At 51.3% G+C, this 15205-nt stretch overlaps 1 protein-coding gene across 1 annotated transcript; it reads left to right on the top strand.

Moving 5' to 3' along the window:
* Positions 1 to 5138: 5138 nt before the first annotated feature.
* Positions 5139 to 14216, top strand: ACER1 (alkaline ceramidase 1). Its single transcript, XM_010214928.2, has 7 exons — positions 5139 to 5167; positions 5286 to 5397; positions 10423 to 10537; positions 10908 to 11046; positions 12373 to 12510; positions 12896 to 13033; positions 14048 to 14216. Exons 1-7 carry the CDS (start codon positions 5139 to 5141, stop codon positions 14214 to 14216), a joined length of 840 nt encoding a protein of 279 aa, XP_010213230.2.
* The last annotated feature ends 989 nt before the right edge of the window (positions 14217 to 15205 follow it).

The raw sequence follows: 15205 nt of genomic DNA, 5'->3' as shown, positions 1-15205 counted from the left end.
GCTATTGTAACACTGCTGAGAAACAAGGTGATGTTTCACCCTCCTAATTTTCCTATCTCATATCTTCTTCTACACGGTGGAAAGAGGAATGTTTCTGCTCAGCCCCTGCTCATGCAGCAGCTCCTGGTGCATTTCATGAACCGAAGCCTCTGCAGTGCGTGCACCGCTGCGCTGACAACTGCACGTGACAGAACACGGAGCACTGCGAGAATGTCTTTTAATTACTGCTCCTCTGGCTATTACTATTAGTCATTAAAGTGCTTGTTTTAAATCTATCTGCATTTCTATCTGCGCGGGGTGGTCAGAGTAGCAAGGATTTTGGGGTTGGCTGGTATGGCAAGGCATCCTGCTGGGGAGCAGAGGTAATCAAGTGCCTGGATGATTGCTCAAGGATGATGGAGTGGTGGGGAATTTATCTTGGACCCAGCAGCAACCCTCTGGGGCCTGAAAAGGCTCCTCCAGAGCCCCGCTTGCATAAGTAGCAGTGCCATGATGTTGCAAAGAGCAGGTGTCCCAGACATCTGAGCCTTCAAAGCCACACCTTGCGTGGGGTGGGAGCTGTCTCTGTGGATGCTTTTTGGTTGCCTGGAACCCCTGCCCCACCTAGTGAAGAAACTCAGATATTTACAGTTTTGCAGGAGTGGATAACAGCAGGTACATTGCTCCCGGTAGAGCGGGAGTGGAGATGGATGCTTTCATTTAGCTGTGGAAAGCACTTCCAAGTTTAGTGTGTCTCCTGCTGCTATTATTATTTCTTCCAGACCATGACTCATTCGGCAGCTTCCAAAGCAAGCAGAGGATGTGGTTCCTGCCCCATGGGGCCCTGGATGGCAGAGATTATCCAACTATGCCCTGTTAGCAAGACTCCCAAGTCACCTGCATGTGTTTCTATACCTGCAAGCATGAAATTGCAAACCTGGAGCTAAAGCCACATCCTGGAAGCAGAGGAGTCAGCAGCAGGACGGAGCTGATGCTGATTCAGGGCTGCTCTTGGATGGAAGTGCAAAGAGGGAGCAGGGCACGGGCAAGTGGCAAGGCCGTCTTCCCTTCCCAATGTGCCGCTGCCTTGCTGTGAGAATCGGGCAAAGTCACTTCTTTCTCAAGCGTGTGGGTTTGGGCCTCTGCTCCTGCAAAGGGGCTGCTCTCAGCTGGCTCAGCTCCGCTTCCCGTGCAACGAGGGACCGATGCGCAGGAGAACGGGGCCAAGGTCGTGTGGGTTAAGGAAAATCCCATATCGTAAAGCAGGTGTGGGTGGAATTGGTTGCTGCAAGTCCAGCCATTATAAAGCAGTGATGAAAAGGGATTAACCAAGCTGCCTGGGACAGGGTGTCTTGCAGGATGGCATTGGGTGCAGGCAGCGGAAAAGGGATGGCTAATGGGCTGCGCAGCTGAGACGGAGGGCAGGACGAGGAGCAAACCTTATCCATGAGGTTTCCCTGCAGAGTCTGCCATGGAAGCGATGCATCCGAGCAAGATGAGATGTCACACGTTGGACGAAAAAGCGGAGAAGAAGAAAATCTTAGCAAGGAGGTGAGAACCTGGGGGAAAGCTTTGAGAGAAAAACGTCTCGACCTTAGGGGACTCTCCAAGTAACTCTCAAACAAAGCCTAGAAAGCTTCACACAGCGCTTCCTGGCATCAATCCAGCTCCTCTGCCCAGTCTCCTGGCCCTTGGGGCCACCAGCAGGAAGGATGCAACAGTTAGGAGGAACTGGGAAGGAACCATCCGCAAATCAGACACTCTTTTTATGACCCTACTTATAGATGAATCAGGCAAGATGCAGATTCATGGCATTCTTCTGCGTGGCTTGTTCACCGTGTGGCACAGGATACATCAGTGATGCTCGAGTGCTTTGCTCATGCCAAGGATGCCAGAGGTTTGGAGCTGGGAAACCTGTTCTTCTCAAAAATGCTTCTATGGGCCGGGTCATTTGGGAATGATCTGTCTCATTTTCAAATCCCCTCCTGCCCTCTTCTCATGCGAACCCTTGTTCACCCGCCTTATTTTGGAGTGTCAGGGCCTCATCACCACTCGCAGGGTGCATTTTCTGGTTTGCTAACTTGACCTCCTGAGGACACTGGGGTACGTCCTTACCTTACTGGAGTGATTAGTGAATGTGCAGCGAATTCACCCTGGCTTTCACAGCCCGGACATCCCGGAGCAGATCCATGCAGACGGGTGAGAGCTCCCACCTGGAGCTGCAGTATCTAGTCTGGAAGGACACGCAACAGGGACTTGGCTACCTGTAACAGAAGTACCACCAAGCAGTGAGATAAGCTGCTTCAAGTAGTTAACTACCTTCTCGTTTCAAAATATATGGGAATTTCCAAGGCTTTTATAAGCCCTGGAAGACACTTCGCTTCAACACACAACTCAGGTCGTTTCTACGGACATATCAAATAAATGGTTGAGATTTCTAAAGAGCCAGTCCCCAGGGTGATGTTCGTGAAGGGGGTCTGGAAGCATCGCAGCAAAAGCTCCTCTTTGAGTCCTATCTGTCAAGATGCACATGTAAATGGACAGGGACAAGGATTTGGTCCTGTGGGATATGTCGGATCCTGTTTCAACACTTTCCTTTTGGCATCTCCCTGCTCCAACAGCAAAAGCAGACCACATAATGACTTTGTTTTAGGCTTAAGAGCGCAATATATTTCTTTTTCTTCTCCCAACCCTATGTGGAGGCATTGGAGAAAAAATGGGTTGATTTTTGGGGAAAGTTTTGCTGCTGCCAATTTTTCTGACATCCTGAATGGGATTCGGAGGGAAAATGTTTACAAAGCAGTCACCCCCAAGTGTCCCTTGTAGCCAGTTCTTTGAGCAAATCACAAAATAAATTAGCTAGAAGAAGCATGATTTATCTCTGGTAATAAAATCCCCAATAGCAGCTGGGAAAACTCCAAAGAGTAGCTCAGATTTAACCCCTGAATGTGAAGCAGTGTCGGGTTTTGAGAGGTTTTTTGGGGTGTGTGTGCAAATTGCTCCTCTTTAACGTGCCCTGCAAGGGAGGCTGCACGGATCAGTCCCTGCCCTGGGAAAACCAGCACTAGGATCGGGGTGTGTGCGCGTGCGCCGGGAACCTGCCTAGGGGCACACGGGTGATTTCAGGCTGCATTTCCACCCGCTCTTCCAGCTCATGCTTCTCTGCCCTCCCTCTCTGCCCCTGCCCACCGATATAAACCCTCCAGCCAATATGTTTCCGTTGGTGTCCGGGAAGGTCAACCTGGAGGGTGCTCATGGCTCCCGTCTCACCTCTGCGTTTACCCTAGGGTCGGAGCGAGGGTAATTCCCGGCGGCTGCTCCCGCTGAGCTCACGCCACGGGCTCTCCTGCACAACGACAGCGGCAGGGCAGGTTACAGCTCCTGCTTTGCTAGGAAGTTGTGGAGATCCCGACTTTTCCCCCCTCTGCAGGGAAGCGGTGCTGATCCATCTCAAGGGACACACAGGTAAGCAGGACGGGGATGGGAAGCAAGCAGCAGATGAGCAGCAAATGGGCACTCTGGCTACTACTTCCACTTTTCCATTCGCTTTTCCTTCCTCTGGCTCATGTCTTCTCCAACCCTTACCCACGTCTTGACTGAGGTACATTCTGCTGGGAGATGACGTTCACCGCCTTGGGTCCGATTCTTTTTTTTTTCTTATGCAATCACTTATAGCACTGTAAAAAGCAAAATGCGGAATACCATGGATCAGGAGATTCATTTGGTGCAAAGGAAATCCAGGGTGAAGCAACATCAGCATCAAACTGATCCACCTGCCGTCTATTTTCCATTCCTTCTGTAGCTGCAGTCTCACCCACGCTGGGGAACCAGCCAGCCTGGAGTGAAAAGAGGGCATCATTAACTTAAAATTTAAAAAGTGATACAGGTTTATCCATAAGTGCGTTTATCTGGTAAAAGCAGGAGGTTATAGAAGCTTGTTCATGCTAATGTTGTCCCCCTGGGTTTTCTCCATTTGAACTTCTTGGGAAGAGAAGCAGCGATTGCCTCACTCGGCTGTACATCTACAGCAACTGCTGAGCTCAGCTGGCAGCGACTTGACTGTTTCTCCCCAAGAAAACGATCAGCCAATGCGTGATCTTAAGATAAACGCCTTTGCTAGCCTCAAGGCTGAAAGAATTCTCAAAAAAATAATGTTTTCCATCTTTTTTTTTTTTTCCTGGTGTCATCCGTGTGCCTGCTCATTTTTGTGGAGCTAGAGAAGTGTGGATGGACTGGTTGGTTTAACACTGTATCCAGAGACTTAACTGCTCAGATTCAGGGATTTTCTGTGGCTCTTGAGTACCAGGTACCCAGCTGTGAGCGGCTGGATGGCATCTCTAAAAATTGGATCCATCCTTTTACCTGTCTATCCAAAGGCTGGAGCCATCTCTTTATCTATCAGCCTCTAAGAAACCTCCACAGTTTCATGGTTTTGAGACAAAATAAGCCAATGAAGGGGCTTGGTTGAAATTTTTGCTTTTTGACAGGAATGAAAGGGTTATGAAATGATGTTCAAGTTGAGGAGAGAGGACACTGGGAAGAAAAACAGAGAGAAAAGGTTAGATTCTTTCGCTATCCCATTTGTGAATGCAGCTTCTGCCGCCATCAGATCCCAGGTTGAGGGATCTGGCAGTGAAGATCCCAACCAAGATGTGAAGCTTTCGCTGGGCGGTAGCACAGGATTTGCATGGGAAATACACTGGAGGTGACGACCCTGCCAGCAACAGCCACGTCCCCAGGCTCTGCTCCATTCCCCCAGGCCACCAGTAGCGTCCAGTGTCCAGGCTGATGCTCCAGGACTGAGTTTAATGGAAGCACCAGCCTTCAGGAGGATGCTGAGAAAAGACTAATGAGAATAGAGCCGAAGAGCCCTGGACACAGAGCACCCGTCTGCTGCCCACAGGGAGCTGGCAGCCCTCAGAGCACAAGGAAGTCCCTTCGGCTGGAGGATCTGAGTCATAAAGAAAGGGAAGGGAAGGGAAAAGTCACCATGATAGGGACAGGGTTGAAACGGGAAAGTATCTTATAGCAGTGATGACCCCCAAAGAGGGACATTAATGCCCTGGATAGGGCTGTGGTGACTGTTCCCGTGCTCAGCGGTCAGGAACATCTTTTGGGGGGATTTGTGGGTGAGCGAGGAGGGAATATTCTGCCATACGATGCGTGCTGGGAAGAGGACGAGCCTTACATAGCAGGTAAGGATGTCAGGCTGGAACGGAGTGGTGCAAAACGAGTGTGCGCGGGTGCGCACGGGGCAGGCGGGCCGCGTTTCCCCGGCCGCACAACTAACCCCCTGCTCTCCTTTTTCGCAAAGGCGGCCCCACGATGCCGAGCATATTTTCCTACCTGAGCTCAGAGATCGACTGGTGCGAAGGCAACTTTGAGCGCTCGGCGGTCATCGCGGAGTACTACAACACCGTGAGTGCGGGCGCATCCGCAGGGCCGGGCGCCGAGGCAGCCGCTCCCGGCGCCCAGGAGCTGCTTTCGGGAGACGAGAGACGGGGCCACCTTGTTAGATTCTCTCTTCCTGCTCATTCCTTTGAACTTCCTGGTGCTGGAGGGTATTTGCATGGGGAATGTTTCCTGAGTTGCAGGTAAATCATGGGACTTTTATTGCTTATAACAGGCAGTTGCTCACAAAACTAGCTGGGGTCAGGGATACTTAACGGCACGTGTGGGGCTAAGTTTCCACTCAGAAATCCCTGGTAATGCTCCTTAGCCCAGATTTGCGTGATCCTGTTATTCCAGTCCTGCAGCTCTGCTGTCAATGGGGCTAGGTCCCACGCAGGGCTCACATATTCCAGTGAAATGTACAGGAGTGGCAAAACCAGAGACAACACTTGGGCAGGATGAGAAGCCAGAACCCAAAAAAAGAGAGGAAAATTGATGCGTGACCTGGTTTCACCTCGTACGGTCCCTCTTTGCGACTCAGACCCCATCCAGCACCAGTCCCAGCATTGCAGCCTCCTCGCTCTGCGTCTCGGACTCGGTAGATCACCCGTCTCTACGAGCACCTCCTTCTGCCTTAGTGCCATTAAGGGCTGCCAAAGTGGTGAGGCATGTGGATTTACAGCCTTTCCAAAGGTCTTGTTTATGACTTTTAGCAATTACTGTCTAACACTGGAAGTTCTTGTTTCTCAGGGAAATGTTTCCTCCTTAACTTTAAGCTGCTTTCAATAAATTGCCCATAGATAATTCCCTCACCCAAGTCCTGCAGCTCAGTAGCTCTAATCACCCTGATGCAGCCTCGGAGGAGAGATGCTTGGGCTGTATTTAGTTATTTGAGAAGGGCACTTGGCCAAAATTAGCTGGTCTGCTATGGAAGGGATGTGTGCTCCGGATGCCGGTTCCGACCAAATGCTGCTTCCCTCTGGCATTTGATCAAACCTGTTGTGCTGGTGCCCATTTACTGGCCGTGTCTCCCTGCTGGGTGGGCTCAGAGCCCCAGGGCAAGGCAGAGTTACTGAAATCACTTCTGTGTGGATCAGCACCTCAAATGTAGCTGGAGATGTCAAATGCATCTGTGGTTGGGAGTCTCACTGGCCACAATGGAGAGGGGCTGATATCCACAGGAAGTCTGAAAGTTACTCGCTTTCATCAGAATGTATTTAGGGCATGTATTTGCGTAATCTCCTATTTTGGCACACAGGCAGCATGTTTCCTTGGAGCTGAGACCCCATTTTTACCAGCATCCTGATTTACACCCAGACTCTCAAAGGGGGTTAGCATCCTTAACACACTAAGAAGTGTCTTAGGAGCCTTCCAAAAGCTCTCGCATGTCTCACTTGGCTGTGTCATGCTGCTAGATACCAGCTGGCATGGCCAGATGCTTAACTACCTTCCTTAGGACCCAAAGGCCTCTAATTTCCATAAAACATTGACTCTTAGCTGACTAGTTTGCTTTGTGGCAAAGGTTTCTAAACTGCAAATCTGGCCTGGCCTCAGGACAGGATTTCAGATGTGATCTCGACACTTCTGCTGTTCTCTCCTCCACTTGTTACCCATATTCACATTGCTGCCCCTCTGCGGCAAACTTTTGGAGTCCTATCTTGCTGGGATTATTATATCAACATTGGCTTCCGTGCTGGTTTGCCAAGGTTTTAGACTAGCTGGGAATCCAGCCAGCTCATCCCTGGGCTCCTGCGCCACTAAGTCAGCAGGCCTTCCTAATGGAGCATCCTCTTCAGTGTCCTCCTCCCAACACTGCCTGAGGCTGGAGTCGAGTAGTTTCGTGCCAGCAGTAGCAATGTGCTCTGTGCCGGCCACGCTTGCTCTCAGCCCAGCTTGGGGAGGATGCTTTTGATCAGAAATGAAAACAGCAAGGGCATGAGCAGAGAATAAGAACAATTTCCTTAAGTACCTACTAATTAATACCTGCTGGTTCATGGTAGTGCCGTTCAGCAGCAAAGCGATATCTATTTATAGTGACTCCATGACCCAGAAATTTATTGTCTTCTGGATGTTTGTGGAATAGCATTGTACAACAGGGTCACCAGGGAGGAACCTGTCTTTCTGTCCTCATTTCTCTCCTGAAACGAGTGATCATGATGCTGGTAATGGCACCTGGATCCTCAGCCGTCTCTGGCGAGCACTGGTCTCTCTGACCGTGTGGTCAGATAGCGTTATCGAGAAGTTCCCAATACTCCAGCGATCAGGGGAGAGGTCAACTGCAAGTGCAGGTTAGCCAGATCTGCCCAGATAAGCACTCACTTTCACACCGCACGGCAGCCACGGTGCGTTCCCTGCCCTCTGCGCCGGCTCAGGGACCTGCTGCAACGCAGGCTCATTGCTCACCTGCCCAGAAATTCCTGCACAGGAACGGGGCAGGAATTGTCCAGCGCTTTGTAAACACTACACAGACAGCTATTTCCTGCCCCAAAGCACTGGCACGATGCTGCAACGTCATGACATGCAGCCTCAGCCTCTGCTGCGCAGGTCTGGCCATTAGGAACCTGCTGGACAGGTTATAGCCTCTGAGACACTCACTTCTGCCTTTGGCCTTGGAGCTCCTGTGTCAGCTACATTTGGTTTGCTGGCCTTCAAGCGAATGAAAACACTCCAGGCCAATGAAGCTTTTAGAAATCTCTTTTAACTGCAGAAAATATTTCTATTGAGTAAGAACGCGCCCGTGTTGCTATTGCACCATCACTGCACTCACGCATCCAGGTAGAGCTCCTGCCTAAACCAGCATCTCCTGTCCAAATTCATATCAGAGGCCTGTTCTCACCTTGTCATGGGTGGAGAAGTTGTCTGTGGGTCTGTTTCCACCTTAACCTGCAAAATGCTTTGTTGTACAAGCTCTGGGGCCTTCCCCTGCTCTTGCAGATGCACTGGGCTTAGAGCATTGTCTCGCTTTTCTCCTAGAGAAAGAAGCAAATGCTGGAATAGGTGGGCTTGGTTGGGAGATCTAGGACAGTAAGTCACATTTGTTAGAAGTGAGACACTGCCATGAGCTCACAGGGTGGGAAACCACAGGGCTGGTCGCTCTCGCAGGGCAGTTTGTGCCCCGGCTCCGTCACCGCTCTCTCATCTCCCAGGAATCCTGGGCAGAGGGAGCTGGTGCCTCCTGGTCAGCACGGCCCAGCCAGGTGTGAGCAGAAGCCAGAGGGCTAAGAGTGAGCAGAGATTCTGCAGAGCTTCCTAATGGGAGTTGCTGGGAGCAAAGCCCTCCCAACCACACTGGAGAAGGAGCTTGCCATGTGCCAAAGGGATGATTTAACACAGCACTTGCAAAATCAGGGCTTGGATCCAGAGAGAGGCGAAGTCCTCTCACAGACACGGTTTTGTAGCGGCTCAGCCCCTAAGCTCTGTGTTTGGCTGCTCTGTGTGGATTCGTTCTGCAATCTCTGTGTTTCTGTTCGTGATGTTCCCCTGACTATCCCTCCCCTCTGATATCTGATCTTGCACTTTCCATACTGAATTAATGAAGTGATAACGCTGCTATCATGTAATTAATGGCACTGTTGCAATGCCCAGTGGGATTCAGCAGGGCTCTAAACCTCTCTATATGCAATCTCAAACTCCTGCATTTCCTCACTTTTGACATGCATGCCAGCACTTGCATGTTGTTACCTTTCCTTCAGGTATTTCTCCTCTGGAGATCTCTATTATTTTTTTTTTCCCAAAACCCTCCTTTAACTATTTTATGGGAAAATAAATGTTTGCAGCAAAGTTGCTACTTTAATATGTGGTTGGTTTTCTCAAGTGTTTTGATTGATCCTGAGTACAAGAGCAGGACCAGCACTTCCCTCCCGTAAATGGAAATGTGCCTGGATTCGGCTCTAGGCACCTATAGAAAACCAATACACTTGGCCTGAAAATTGCTGCTAATATGGGTATCAAGTTGTTTCATGGAAACCTTGGTGAAGTTCAAGATTGATCTCCATGTATTAAAGGGAATAGAGACCTTACATGACTTGTGTTTCCCTCTGGGTTACGAGAGGGTGGATTTCATATCTATGACAACATCCTTGTGATTTACAGCCTTGTTACCATAAGCTTAGATCCCATGGGACCTCACAAACCATGCTTTGATTTTGCAATTGGCTGGTATAGGGAAAGGTCCAAGGAAGGCTGAGTCTCCAAATGGGGAGGTCAGATCCCAGGTCTGAGCCCTCAGTTAGATGTAAGATGAAAGGAAAATGATTGTTGGGGGAGATAAAAGTCATCCTGGTAGATGGCCAAATGCTATTTTAGCAGGGCGATCTGCACTGCCGGAATAAAGCCCCAGAAAACTGGCTAGTTGCAGTGACAGGCTGAGCTCCAGCACAATTAGCCCAAGTAAACCAAAGTCTGTCCATGAAGCAGTTCTGTACAGCTGGAAAATAAAGCAGAGTAGTTTTGCTGAATTCACTTACAAAGCATGCTGAAAAGACATTTATGACTTCATGTAATTATCAGTGTCCAGAGTACCTGCCCTTCCAGGCCAGATGGCTTTGCATGTGACACGGCAGGATGTCACCTCTGTCCAGTCACCTATGACTGTCCTATTTGACTTGTTGCTCTCCACTGCACTCACTCCCCCTTAAGGATGGTTTTCCTGGCTGTGGTTTGCTGTGCCTGCCTTGCTCCTTGCGCCCACCCAGCCCCACCGTGGCTGAAGTCAACCAGGGTGTTTCTGGCAGGTCTGGCATGACAGGAGAGGAAGATGGTTGCAAACAGAAGAGTTTTGGTGATTTGCTTAGGCACAAAAGCCAAAGAAAAGCCACCAGCTGAAGGGTGTCTTACCTTGTACTTGCTGCCACAGTGACAGCTCTCCTTCCAGCTCCAGCCTTGGGAAACGCCTCTGCTCTTCCTCCAGTGCCAAGAGTAACACTTGCACTCCGTGGGGTGCTTTTCACTAGAGATCAGTATCCTCTTTGCAGAGAGAGATACTGAGGCACAAGGTGGGATGGGACTTGCCCAAGACCATGCAATAAGCAGAGTGTGCCTGTTGTTTTTCAGATCAGCAATGTGAGCTTCTTCATCCTTTCTCCTGCCCTGCTCTACCTGAACCGTCAGTACTGCAAGCAGCGTGCCTTGCCCTTGTACTTCGTCTCTGCCCTGCTCATCTGTGTAGGTAGGTGCCAAAGTTGTGAGAAGACCTAACCTGTCATTAGAGTACCCAGCTCTTCACCTGCAACACTTTTGGCTCTGGAGACTGGTTCTCGGTGGTCAAAGCATGGGGATAAGCTGGGGTGGGACCCAGGCTCCATGTCTGTATGAAGCCCTGCAGCTCATGATTCCCACTGGCTGTGGCTGCAAAGCTCCCAGCTGGGTAAATCTCTGTGGTGCTCTGTGGACTGACTCATTCCAGTCTCCATTAATTCCAAGGTCTGTATCCTGCCCTTGAAGAATGTCCTCTGAAATCACCCCCAGGAGCTTCCTGGGCAAGACGGCCTGGGGCTGTGACAGAACTTAGCTGACACAACCTGCCTCGTTCCTTGCAGGTATCTTCTCCAGTTACTTTCACATGACCCTGAGCTACGTGGGACAGCTCCTGGATGAGCTCTCCATCCTCTGGGCACTGGCTGCCGCGTATTCTTTTTGGTACCCAAAGGTTTACTTCCCCAGGTGCATCAAGAGCAGGTATGACCTAGAGAGACGTGACCGCAGGCAGCAAGAGGAGGGATGGGATGTTGGGAATGATGCATGTGAGCCACAGAGTCCCCCCACTAACCCAGCCAGCTGCCCTGGTTACCGCAGTTTGCTTTGGGGACAAACCCTCTGTTATTCGGCGCTAGACCTGCTGATGAGGGCAAGAAGGGCAAGAAACTCTCCCTCTGCGCAGGGCCCTGCCGAGCTCCTTTCGGCTGCGGCTGCCTGTCTTTGCAAGGCTTATCAAGAAATTTGGCATGGAGAATTTCAAAGTGAGAGATTTGGGCACATTGTGCACCCATTGCAGGTGGTTTGGCTGGAATGGATAAGCCTGGGGGCTGCCATATCAGGAACATGCAGACTGCTCCTGTCTGTGCAAATTTGCAGAGGGGCTGGACGTCCTGCTAGCCCTTGGGAAGAGCACAGAGCCACCCGGGGAAGTGCGGGACCTGAGGCTTCACATTGAGACTGAAATAAAGTGTTCCTGAGCACCACCACGCAATGATCTGTGCTGTCAGACTGTCACAGCGTCCCCTGCCATCCACAGAGAGCTCTACCTGAACGCTGATGGGGTTCTCCCCAGGACAAGCTAGCCCAGCTTAACTCTCCCATGTTGCCAATGCTGTTTGCCAGGGGGCTAGCTGGACTAGAGGAGCCCAGCCCAAAAGAGGGGGGACCTGCGTGGGCACAAAGCAGCAGAAAGAGGAACCCAGCAGGGCTTTGCTCAGAGGATGCTCCCACCCTGGCAGGCTCAGCAGCGCCCCGCGAGCTGGCAGCCCTGCACAGCCCTGCTCCAAGCCTGCTCTTCCCATGCCGGAGGAGGTCACCAGGAGTTCACTGTGGAGACATGCTTGGGGGAGGCAGGGAGCGGGGAAGGGACCTGGGAAGGGATTTGCATGTGAAAGGCCTCTTTAAGCCCTATTGTTGTTCAGTCAGCCCAAATCTGCATGTTTGCACTGCTGAACCCCCTGCCAGCCCGGCTGGGGCTCTTGCTCCGCAGCCCTTCCTTGTGCTAAGCTCCTCTTGCCATGTCGTCCTCTGGCATCACCAAGAGAGTGCCCAGCTCTGCTGTGGACTGGCTGGGAGGTCTTCCCCAGGGCGCTTTCCTGAGCAGTGCTTGAGAAAAAGGGACCAACTGCCCCTGCCTTCTGGCCAGGAACGCTGCAGAGGCTGCAATCGGCCATGTGCAAACAGACAGCAGGTCCTGGAGACGACTTTCTTCTCCCAGGCAATGAGCAGGACCTCTTTCATCCCTGCCCTGCACTACTATGAGCCCCCACGGCACTGATACTCACTGCCAACTCTTCTCCCCTTCAGGAAGCATTTCTTCTGGTTGAGTGGTGTTACCACCGTGGTCAGCACCTTCTTGTCCTTCATCAAACCAGCCTTAAACGCCTACGCGCTCAACTGCATTGCCTTCCACCTGCTTTACCTGACACGGAAAGAGCTGAAAAAGTAAGGAGGGTTTTTGGAGCTCCTGGCATGCTCACAACATGGTAGTGAGTGTGTACACAACACTGAACGGAGCCCAAGGCTTCGTCAGCTACGTGTTGAGTCATCAGATCTGCAAAGAATTGGGGTAGCCTGGGAGGGATCTGGGAATGGGCACAGGCAGCATGGTGAACAGTGGGATATGAGAAAGCTACCTGGCCTAGGTGTCTTTCAGCACAGGGACAATCCATGGGACAGAGTGTCTTCTCTCCAGCTGCCATCTCTGCCATTCTTTCCCCTTAATTGGTCTGTGGGAACCAATGTGGGGTTGGGAGGAACTTAAACTCATTGGAAAACTCACTTTCCTTCTAACACAATATCCCCCTCCCTCTCCGTTCTTGTCCTCCAGATGCAACGACTACCGGGTTCACCGGACGGCCAAAATCATGATCATGTGGTGGGTACTGGCCATCACCAGCTGGATAAGTGACAGGTGGCTCTGTGGCCTCTGCCAGATGATCAACTTCCCCTACTTCCACAGCTTCTGGTAAGGGCTGCAGCAGCGGGGCTGGAAGCCTCTCATTTGAGGAATGGAAAGGCCGTGGCTAGGAGGGATGGCCGGAGGGCCATGGTGCTTGACAAGGGAACAGCCACATCCTCGCTTAGACACCTGCCCCTTTCCTCTGTGACCACTGATGCTGCTCCTCACCCTGCCCCTGCCCATAGATTTCAACTTAATCCCTGCTTACCTTACCTTACCTCCTGACCCTTACCTGCTCAGCACCCGCAAAGGGTGTTCTGCAAGCCTATGTGGTCTAAACATCTTGCTTTCCAAAGGCTGCATCATGGAAAGCTGTGTCACGAGAGATGTGATTTGTGTTATTTTAACAACCAAACTGAAAGACAGTGATTTGTTTAAGCAAGTCATTTCAGTGCCTGAAAAACTCCTGCTCTAAGGGATACAAACAAAGCTTATCTCAGATTCATCCACATGAACCACAGGGATGATTGGGTTGTGGTGTTAAGATACCAAGGTGACTGAATTAGGCCTGGTGATGTGGGACAGGCCGTTTTGTTGGGGTTGAAGTCTCCTGGGTTGTACCATCCCTGCACATGGAGCTGGCCCAGACACTCCTGTGCTCACTGAGCTCTCCTAGGAACATTCTGTAGGAAGAAAGCCCGCAGGTCTCACGCTCCTTGCAGCTGGCTCTTCTGCATCCTGGGATTCAGATCTTCCCTTGTCAGTGCTGTATCCTCTCAATCTATTCCTCCCTCCATCCTGTCATGCGACCAGATATAGGGGTCTAGTGTAGGACCAGAGCTTCTCTGAACAGGGCTAGTGTCTTGAAGCAGTAGATGGTGCTGGCACAGTGTCTCAGCATGCACCGTGCGTAACCATCCTGGTGACAAAGCTGGCCTGCTGTGCGCCCAGTCTGGTTGAGCTCAGCCCTGCAGTGCTTCCAACCTCCTAGTGATGCTGCTGGTCACATTCCGTGACAAAGTGCAGGGCGGGTGGGCCGTGGAGTGACTCCTGCCTCACGGATCCTGTGTTCCTTGCCAGGCACGTGCTGATAGCCATGTCCCTCCTCTACTGCTGCCCTCTGGTCATCTACTTCGACGTCAACTACGAGATGCCATCATTTAAGCCTAAACTGGAATATTGGCCCAGTGACTCCTGGCCTGTTGCAGTGCCTTACGTGGAGCTGGAGCGATCCCACAAGCAGTGCTAGAGCCGTCTGCCCTCGAGCATCCCTCGGGCACCGGGCGCGCGATGCACTCAACGTGCGTCCACATGGGGAACGCCTCGGCCACACGATTGCTCCTCAAACAAGGGCGATGGGGCTAGCGAATGGGCCAGGGAGCAGCTGAGGCCTCGTGATGCTGGGCATGAAGCAGGGCGGCAGCCCACGGCGGTGGAAGACTCGGCCCGGACCCACGCTGGGGAACCGCAGATCTCCTTCTCCAGCAGATCCCCACCCAGAAGTGGAGGGTACAGGATGCTTCTTTTGTTTTCTTCACTAGTCAGCTGCAGCATCCCACGCTGACAAGGGCACAGCTGCAAAGACAGAAGCCTAACTGGTGATAGCTGGGTTTGTTGGGGCTTCTCTAACTATTATTATTGATTTTATTTATTGATATATATGGTCTTGCTCAGGAGAGCCGTGCATTAAAGCTATGGACATTAATTTGCTTTAGTGTCTTCTTTCCCCTGTTATCTGCCAGCCACTCAGAGTGGCCAAAGCTCTCTCTGACCTTGGGAGGGCTATTTATAAAAATACATCCTCCCATCCTCAGGGGACAACAGCATCCCAAAAGAGACTCTGTTGGCCTGGGCCCTGGGATGATCTACCTACCACCTGGGTTCACAACACGCTGCGTAGCTGCTAAATCTGCAAAAGACAAGAGCACAGCCCATGCTCTAGTTTCCTCTATCTCCTTCTTTTCCTTCCCTTTTCTACTGCACTCTAGGCTCCCATGTGTCTCCATTCCCCTTCCTCAGCCTCCAGTGCTCCAAGCTCTTCCCAACTCTGATGGTCTCTGATGGCCATCACATATAACTCGGAGACTTCCATGCTTATGGTTGGCTGGCAGCAGAGAGTGAGAAAAGGAGCCAACACGTTAGTTAAATGTTTGGGATGCTTTAGCAAAACAGAGGTGTAGGAGATGCAAAGTTCTAGAGAAAGATCAGCATCAAGCCACAGGCACAGGGCAAAGCTTT

This window comes from Tinamus guttatus, unplaced genomic scaffold, assembly GCF_059628265.1.
Source record: "Tinamus guttatus ecotype Peru unplaced genomic scaffold, ASM5962826v1 Tinamus_guttatus_pri_ptg000254l, whole genome shotgun sequence".
Taxonomy (NCBI): domain Eukaryota; kingdom Metazoa; phylum Chordata; class Aves; order Tinamiformes; family Tinamidae; genus Tinamus; species Tinamus guttatus.
The sequence above is the reverse complement of the archived record's forward strand: the minus strand, read 5'-3'. Positions and strand labels throughout refer to the sequence as shown.

What these genes read in the sequence shown, in the direction of transcription:
- ACER1 (XM_010214928.2), top strand. Translation starts at nt 5,139, where the DNA reads ATGCGTGCTGGGAAGAGGACGAGCCTTAC. An exon ending in TGCCCTGCTCATCTGTGTAG is followed by an intron (nt 10,538 to 10,907) that starts GTAGGTGCCAAA and finishes CGTTCCTTGCAG; the next exon opens with GTATCTTCTCCAGTTACTTT. An exon ending in CCCAGGTGCATCAAGAGCAG is followed by an intron (nt 11,047 to 12,372) that starts GTATGACCTAGA and finishes TCTCCCCTTCAG; the next exon opens with GAAGCATTTCTTCTGGTTGA.